General features: G+C 48.8%; 1 protein-coding gene across 1 annotated transcript in view; it reads left to right on the top strand.

Annotated features, from left to right (window-relative positions):
• Positions 1 to 1,819: 1,819 nt before the first annotated feature.
• LOC149337661 (endothelin-converting enzyme 2-like) overlaps positions 1,820 to 9,055 on the top strand; it is a 16,053-nt gene continuing 8,817 nt past the window's right edge. The window contains exons 1-2 of the mRNA XM_089554926.1: positions 1,820 to 2,539; positions 8,405 to 9,055. The exon at positions 8,405 to 9,055 is cut by the window's right edge and continues 485 nt beyond it. Coding sequence (XP_089411052.1) covers positions 1,820 to 2,539; positions 8,405 to 9,055 — 1,371 coding nt within the window. The remainder of the gene's footprint in view (positions 2,540 to 8,404) is intronic.

The following is a 9,055-nucleotide window of genomic DNA, read 5'->3' as shown; positions in this document are numbered from 1 at the left end:
TAGAGAATTCGACTAGTTACGAAGGCGTTTGCCAGCCGCAACGCATTCTTACTTCGTAACCCTCCGCGTTTGTTGGAAATCCGGCGGACCGTGCGGCCCACCTGGTCCCCCACCTTACGGAGTTTGGCCAATGTAGTGTCTGGCCGTCTGTGTTTGTGGATGTAGAGTCCGAGTACCCGTATCACATCACTTTCGCGTACGGGACCACTCTCAAGAGAAAGAGATATTTTATTTGCGCACTTCTGTGAGGGGCGGAGGTGCACAAATTCCGATTTTTGAGGGGAACATTGAAGACCGCAGCGGCGGGCTTAGCGGTCTACTATCGTTGCCGCTGTTTTCAGGCTGGTTTCAATGTCCCCTGTGCTGCCCTGCGTGGCCCACAGAGTGATGTCATCGGCGTACAGGGCGTGCTTCACGCCGGCGACGCCACTCAGCTGGGCTGGCAAGTGCATCATGGCCAGATTGAAGAGCAGCGGGGAAAGTACCGCGCTTCGGGGGGTTCCCCGCGTGCTGAGTAGGTAAGGACCATGTTCTCTATCTTGAATTAGAATGTAACATTGACGATCCATTAAAAATTGGCTTATGTATCGGAATGTGTTGAGGCCACAGTCGGTGTGGCTTAGATTAGTGAGTATGATCTCATGTGTTACATTGTCAATTGCCCCTTTAAGATCCAAAGCGAGTACTACCCGGTCATTATGGGGGCATTCGAGGGGGTCAAGGACTTCCCGATTGAGTTGTAGGAGGACCTCCTGTGCGGATCTGTGTGGGCGGAATCCGAGCATGGTGCTCGCAAAGACATGTTTGTACTCAAGATATGTAGATAACCTATCCCGCACCATCGTCTCCATTAGTTTGCCCACACATGAGGTGAGAGAGATAGGGCGGAGGTTATCTGTGTCAATTGGTTTGCCAGCTTTAGGGAATAAAAGTGACCAAAGCCGTTTTCCATTCGATATGCAGGGGGGTGTCCCCGGGCCAAATCGCATTGACGTATTCCAGGCGGGACTGGTATGCCAAGTCGGGCAGGTTCGTCAAAAGCTTGACGGTGACCTTATCCCGTCCTGGCGCAGTGCCCCGTTTCATTTTGGCGAGAGCCGCCCGCAGATCATGGAACTGGAAAGGTTGATCCAGCTCCGCGTTCTCTCTGACTGCATAAGAGTACGCAGATCGACGGGGGTCTTGGGCTGTACACAGATACTGGTCCCGAAGTTTTTGTGCCAGTTGAGTCGTGTTGCCAGGAAAAGCGTGCATGGCTCGGTGCAAATGTTTTTGTGTTTCGGTTAGTGTTTGGGTTGGGCCGATTAGGGCTCGAAAGAGACGCCACGTGTTTCGGCTGGACATTTGTCGAGCGGCCGTGTTGCATCTATCCACCCAGTTGGACTCGGCGATTTGGGCCGCGTGCTCTGCCGCTTTCTGGGTAAGCTCGGCAATTCGAGCTTTAAGCTTTCTATTGCGTTTCTGGCGTCGCCAACGGCGGACGAGGCTGCGACGGGCTTCCCAGAGGTGTAGAAGGTGGTTATGCACGTCCGTGACCGCCTCTGAGAGCTGGAAGTGTGTTTCTTGCGAGGAAAGGTGTATCAGCAGCTGTTGGAACCATGCTGGGTAGCCTTGCGCGGAAATGGGTGTATTATCAAGTGAGTTAACTTCTGCCAATCCCCTTCTCTGTAGCACCTGTATCGGTGCACTGGTCTGTGTTTGCACGTTCTCTAGGCATTCTGTCTTTTTATTTTACTTTCGCGCGTGGCCAAAAGAACTCGTGTGCACGCGAAGTGTTCGCACGTGACAAAGAAGAAGCAACCTTCCTGCAGCGTCGGTCATGGACCTCGACCCTCCGGCCAAGGACGGCTCGAAGACGCCAAAGGCATCCAGAATCTCCAAGAAGGCGACGAAGAAAGCACCCCAGTACGCGAAAGACACCGAACAGGAGAAGGACTCGTCCAGAGCCTCGCGTAAGAAGAGAAAAAGAGGCGCCGAGAAGTCACCCGATCATCGCAGCGACACAAGAACCCAAGAAGTCGCCCATGATGGTAAGCAGGCTTCTGACCAGGCATGCAAGCATGAAGCGCTCGCCGAGACATCGACGATTACAGTAGCAGGCGTTCCTGGTACCACCAGAAACGATGAGCAACCACCGTCATCCCAGCTCCCGACTACTGAGCGCTGTGACGTCACCGCGATCCGATTACAACTACTCGGCCCCACGGAAACAGAGCGCATCATAGTGCCAGCTTCGAGTGAGGGCCAAGCGATGCTCCCAACAGCAAGCGACGCGTCCGCTACTGCTGCCACAAGCGGCGTTCCTGGTGACCTCGCCACCGTTCCAGCTGAGCAAGTCCAGAGCGCTGACGCAGAACCGCAGCACACGACGCGCACCATACGTAACGCGGCTGCAGACCAAGCCGGCGCCGAGGCTGAGGAAGCGCGCAAGCCGAGCTGCCCTGCAGACCAGCCGAACGCGAGGCCTCAGAGCGCGCTGCCGCAGCCCACCGTGGAGCGCCCTCAAGATGGGAAGAAGCCTTCGGGTTTTCGGATTACGGTAAGCAACGCACTGCGAAAAACGAAGGATAGGTTTTAACCAATTTCCATGAGTGATGACGTCTCTAGCGCTGTACTGCTTTCATCACGAGCCCCATTGGGCCCACCTAAAAGCACCGCAGGGAGCCTACTGCATTTCAAGTAGGAGATATTTTGCATTGTCGCAAGTTCGTGGGCAATTAAATATGTTCATGGGCTCATAGAATTGTTCAGTAAAAATTTCCATTTTAACCCTTCATCAAGGAGGCTCACAGGAAACCGTAGTATTAAAATGAGTCAATTTAAACGTGCGCCAATAATATCATTTTGAATCGGAGTGGTTATGTCCCACCATTGCTCCTGCTTTTCTAGTTCTGCTTTTTCCCACTCGCTGCTGCTTGCTGCCTCCTGATTGTGGGCTGAAGCTGCGTATTTTTGAAATTTTGGCTGGTCTTGTCCTGCAGTGCTGCATTGCCGTTTTGTGGCACGTTTTAATATTTTTGTGGAGGATGTAGCTAAGAGTTGTTGCTAAGAGAAGGATAGAAACTATATATACTTGAACGCACACTGCACACAGGAAAACAACAAACGCTGCTGAAAAGTTTCGTTCCCAAATGGGTAGTAACCGGCTGTAATGTCTACTGGTCATAGCAGCTACCAAGAATTTTGCACGTTTTTGACCACTACGGCTACATTCGGCGAGCTTTATCTTGACAATAACTGATGCAGGCAGATCAGTTAATAATGCAGTTCCACTTTTTCGAACATTGCGGACAAACAGTGCGTATATCGTAAGATTGAAACGCACATCATAGGCAAGAAAGCACAAGGTACGCGCGTTCTCTGGAAAAAATTTGCTCCAGGTTTTCGCCGCTGCCCAGTCGCCCGGTATTAAGGCGAAAGCCTTTATTGCCTCATACGGTCGTTAGCAGCCGTGTCGGCAGCCTTGTCGGCAGATGTGTCCGCGTTTTGAAGGGTGTGCACCGAGATATGCGAGACAGTTATTGAGAAATTTCCTTTCCGCAAATACAATTTTCAGTTTCTTTATTACGCTCCTCTTTCTTCTTTCACTCCCACTTCCTCTCTTCATGAATGGTGCGGTTCGGGAGTTCACCGAGATATGCGGGAGACAGTTACTGAGTAACTTCCTTTCATGAAATACATGAGTAATTTCCTTTCCTGAAATACAATTTTCGGTTTCTTCATTAAAGCCCGTCTTTCTTCTTTCACTCCCACTTCCTCCCTTCCTGTACGGTGGGGTTCGGGTGACCATCGAGATGACAGAGAATTTCCTTTCCTCAAAAAGCGTTGCGTTCAAGAGCAAGGCATCGCGCCGAATGGATGGTGGCGTTTCTACCTTCCTGTACGTTTCGGTTCGGGTGTCCACCGAGATGACAGAATTACTGCGCCATTTCCTTTCCTCAAAAAGTGTTGCGTTCAATGGGCAAGGCGTCGCACCGAACGTGTGGTGGCGTTCCTCCCTTCCTTTACGATGCCGTTCGGGTGTCCACCGAGATGACAGAGAATTACTGCTCCGTTTCCTTTCCTCAAAAAGCATTGCGTTCAAATGGCAAGGCATCGCGCCGAACGGGTGGTGGCGTTCCACCCTTCCTGTACGGTGCGGTTAGGGTGTCCACCGAGATGACAGAGAATTACTGCGTAATTTCCTTTCCTCAAAAAGGATCGCGTTAAAAGGGCAAGGCAACGCGCCGAACGGGTGGTTGCGTTCCGTGGACTGCCTGGCAGCGCTACAACACGCTGTCGCGTTCCACTACTAAAGGCGAGCTGAAGCGTCATTAATTAGCAGTTAATTGGTATTTAGTCATTAACCTGTAATTAGTCTCTAATTAGTAATTGGTCATTACTTCGTCATCAATTATGTGTGAAGTCATCCAGTGGTGACGTCACCAGTGTCATATAGGCAAAGTGGTGCGGAAAACGCTTTCGCCCCTATGCACTTTAGACAGACAAAGTGCCCCTGAATTTTTTGTTTTTGGAGGCTACAGTATGAACGTTCCATCATACCATGCGACATTTTAGGCGAGTGGATTACTAGACAGCTCCGAATAAACTATTTGCCTGATATTCACGTTCCATAAAAGTTTTTGTGGCCATAAAAGGGGATAGCGGGGCAGAACGTGGTATGGAGCAAAACGCAACAGCTTGTTACCACCCCGTCGTACTTGAATGAGCTAACATGCTACCTTGGTATTTATGCGTTATGACCCGCCGCATGAGCATCATAGAAAGCTGCTGAAAAGGCGCAGCATTTTGTCCTTTAGACTTGTCAGAACTGTGCAGCTAAATCAACCTGGTGTCCAAGGTTAGTGCAGGTTAGTAATTACCGTTGTTTATTGGTGTCATGTTATGCAAAGTTATAGAATTTTCGCGGCCGTGGTGACTGAGATAAAATCATTTTAGCAGCACGCTAGATGCTGAGCAAAACGCGATATTCTATCATGGTTCGGTTGGACTAAAGTAAATGTAATGGCTTTGTTGCTTTCTCTAAAAGCTGTGCGCGTGTTTTTCCGTTCTCTAGGAAAGTCAACGTACAAACGAAAAAAAATTGGCAGTGGCTTAGCTGTGGTTAAGCCTGGATCTACAAGCGAAAAGGAGCAGTTACGCTCGGTTTGACGTCAAGGCTGTCGCAGATCGCGCACAATGCACTGGGAGCACCACAATAACAGTGGGGGCGTTCGGCCGTCCACACACTGCCTGTGCGGAGGTGGAGGAGAAGATGGTAATAGGCGCGGTTAAAATCAGGGGGCGCTTTGGCTCTCTAAAGTGCTGCAAGGCGAAAGCGTTTCTTGGCGCAGTTTTTTTTTCATATTTTTTTTTTCCATTTTTTTGTTTTGTTTCTTGTCTTGTTTTGTTATTTTTCTTTTTTTCACTTCATTTTCATTTGCTTTTCATTCCTTATTTTTTCTTTTGCATATTTTGTTGTTCAATTTATTTTGATATTTGTTTCATTTCTTATTGTTATTGTTTTTAATCTTCCTTTGCTCACTTTTATTGTTTTTTATTTCTATTTTATTTTTTATTCATTTTATTTTATTTATGACACCCATGTATTCACTACATGCGTCTTTATTCATGCTCAAAACTTGAGCGAGCATTCGTTGCGGAGTGGTAGCGTCTCCGCTTCAAATGCCGAAGGCCCTGGTTCGATTCCCATACACGACGCAGTTTCTTTCTAAGTAAAATCCGTGCATTCACTAGATGCGGCTTTATTCACGCTCAAACTTTGAACCTTCGTGACGGAGTGGTAGCGCCTCCGCTTCAAAGGCCGAAGGCCCTGGTTCGATTCCCAGCGTCTACGCAGTTTCTTTCGCACTTTCAAGCCTTCGCGTGAGCCGGCCGCGGTTACCTTTGACCTTTAGCGGAGTGAATATGGCCGACCAACTCGCTCCTTCAGATAGCCCGGCTCGAGTTATGCCGCGCCGGGCACCTGTGGCGCTACTGCCGCTGTGACCTCATACCAGCTGTAGATTATGGGCGACCAACTCGCCTCTTCAGAGAGCCCGGCTGCAGTTACGGTGTGTTTGCCGCGCTGCGCACCTGTGGCGCTACTGCCGCTGTGACGTCATACCAGCTGTAGATTGTGTTTTCTTTCTCTCAGTCGCAACAACATCAAAAACAAAATATAAAAAAATTACCGTAGGCGCTTTGAGTCGCCGCGCAGCGGTGGCCGGTAGCCACGCGTGACCTGTAGACGCTGCGCACGGCGTTCCTTCAGTTGGAGGCGCTGCGCTTTTGCTTTCGCAACCAATCAAGCTTAACCAAAGCTGAGCCCCCGTCAATTTTTTTTTTTTTTTTAGTGACGAGTAGGCGGCGACTGCTGCGGCCACCTGCGCCGGGTGTGACGTCACTCGTTTCGGGCATGAGCAGAAGTGGCAAATCTGGGCTCCGGCTCACGCGAAGCGCGGTGTTGACTATCCTAGTAAAGCTTACCGCTTCAAAACAATGAATGCCGACTAGCGCACCGAAAACGTCAAGAAACCTGTGCAGAGAGGCAACCTCGGAGATATCGGGGCTCTACCCTGCGCGGTAAATTTTGGGTGGGGATGTTCAACAAGTGCCAAGCAGTGTGTGAATCCTGCCTCTGGCAATGCTGGACAGACTCGTTTAAGATGTATTTAGCATCCCAACGTGCGAGGGCTAAGGCGATGGCTGCCTCCTCTGTCACCTCAGGCGTAGAGCCCGATGGAAGACTGACTTAGGGAGGGGGTTAGGGTTGGACTGTAGCCACCTGTTACAGCGTCATGCGTTGTTCCTGCGGCGTCTAGCCAATTGGTGTCCTGGGCTTGTCAGTAATACTTGTAAAGGTTATTAGGAAGGGGTTGAACACCTAGAAGGGTATGGATGTAGTAAATTTAAATAGGGTTCGTTGTGCTTTTCAGGGGGCTTCAGGCATCTCCAAAAGTGGTGATTCGGCGGTGATGAAGAAGGAGACTACTGATGATAAAGATCATGAAACAAAGAAATATATTTGCAGAATTTACAAGAAACTAAAAGTTAAAGAAACTAAGTCACGCAGACAAATCAACAACTGCAAGTTAAATAAAAAACAACCTCCAACAAAGAAATAACTTACAGTAAGTTACTTATCGACTGAATGCATTAGTTAATATCTAGGTGCTGTGAAAGATACGTTCCAAGAACGGAGGTTCCACCTAGACTGACGTCCAAAGCTTTCGCGCCCCATTTTAAGGGTTCCAGGAATAAAGAAGCTAGGGCGAGAGTCTATCTCCCGAGTAGGCTCTAAAAGATTGCCGATAGCAGTTAATGGAGCCAAATTCCTATGCTTTCGTTGCAGGGAAGAATAGTATGGGGATTTTACTCAGTCGGCCTTGTGCACTGTTATATTTTACCTCCTAGAGTGGGGTAAAATGCGACATTTTAATGTTTTAAGTTTAATTACATTTGACTGTTTTTCCTATTAAGCAGTACCCTTCATCTTTGGTGAACGTGATGCCGGGATGGTAGGGAATAAGTCGAAAATATGTTTTTTCACGTCTCAGAAAAAATACGGCGACAGTTTTCATATTTATGCCCCGTTTTGCCCCTCTCCTCCCAAGTAGTCAGTCGCCTGAAGCATTATAACAAAAGAATCCTTTGTTCGCTACACTCCTGAATCATTCGCAATGTCCACCTGGCTAAGCAAAAGGCCCCGGCTAAAACAAGATGTGCCCTTGCTTTAAGCAGTGTGGTGAGCCGAGAATCTTAATAGAACACTAATGAAAAAGGGTTGCAATGATGGGTAATAAACATTCAAATCTAGGCGTATTTACTTTTACGAATCATGAATTTGTTACCGCATCCTCAATTAAGTCTTTATGAAACCTCAGTCATATCGGGTTCGATCATGGCCGCGGCGGTCAAAATTGATTTGAGGCAAAATTCTAAAGACCCGTGTACTGTGCGATGCCAGTGCACGTTAAAGAATGCCAGGTGGTCGAAATTACCGGAGCCCTTCACTACGACGTCCCTCATAGCCTTCGTCGCTTTAGGGTATTAAACCCCCGTAAACCATAAAATGTATTCTATATGACTCAGGTTTAAGAAAGTCTTCATTGCAGATGCAGTAAAGGATTCATGATTGTTAGAAATGAGTAGGCCTGGATTTAAGCTTTTATTGCTCATCATTGCAACTTTTTTTCATTTGTGTTCTATTCAAATTTTCGGCTCTGCAAACTGTGTAGGCAAGGGCACATTTCGTTTTGGCCGGGACCTTTTGCTTGGTCAGATGGACATTAAAAGCAGGGGTGTAGCAGACAAAGGATTACTTTATACACATTCATGTGCTTTTTGATATATCGCACATAAAAAACTCTTGAGCCCGAAATAGCGGCGACCTAATTCATTTTTCTGTGGTGCACCCTTTCAGAGCCCTCAGGTCCCCAAGAGGCGCCTCTGCATCAAATGTTGCGCCGGGACATCCTGCCTATTACTCGCCGTCTTCGCCACTGTGCTTCTGGCATTTCGAGCCCCCTCCCATGGACGTCAATACAAGACCTGCGACACGCTGGCATGCGCCGCCTACTCGAAGCGGCTGCAAGAGTCCATCAACACCTCAGTGAACCCTTGCGATAGCTTCACACATTACGTATGCGATGGCTGGAACAGTCGCTACGAAGCCAGCGTCAACGACATTGCGCTCCTGTCCGCTCTCACTCGAATGTACCACATTGTTCGAGATATGAACGTACCCAAAAGTGGTCAAAATATGATGCAACGCGCCGCAGCGTTCTACCTCAGTTGCGAATGCGTTGGAAGAGGCCGCTGCAACGAACTACTACATGTCGCGCTGGCGCTGGAAGGAGCGAACATCGTGTGGCCTCTCAAGGCGCACCGTCCAGATTTCCTACACTCCCTGCTGCACGTGTCCATGAAACTTCGTTGGGCAGGTATCCTTACTTTCGAGGTAATCAATACTAAGCGAAAAAAGTACCTGCTGCTGCGACCACCGCTAGCTTTCTTCATATTAGGCCGCAGGGCAAAAGAGCAACTTCGTTCCCCTGGCAGCAGGGAGCATTAT

Source organism: Amblyomma mixtum, chromosome 7 (genome assembly GCF_055824585.1).
Source record: "Amblyomma mixtum isolate Tamu chromosome 7, ASM5582458v1, whole genome shotgun sequence".
NCBI classification, from domain to species: Eukaryota; Metazoa; Arthropoda; class Arachnida; order Ixodida; family Ixodidae; genus Amblyomma; species Amblyomma mixtum.
Note: the sequence above shows the minus strand (reverse complement) of the source record. Positions and strands in the feature narration are given on the sequence as shown.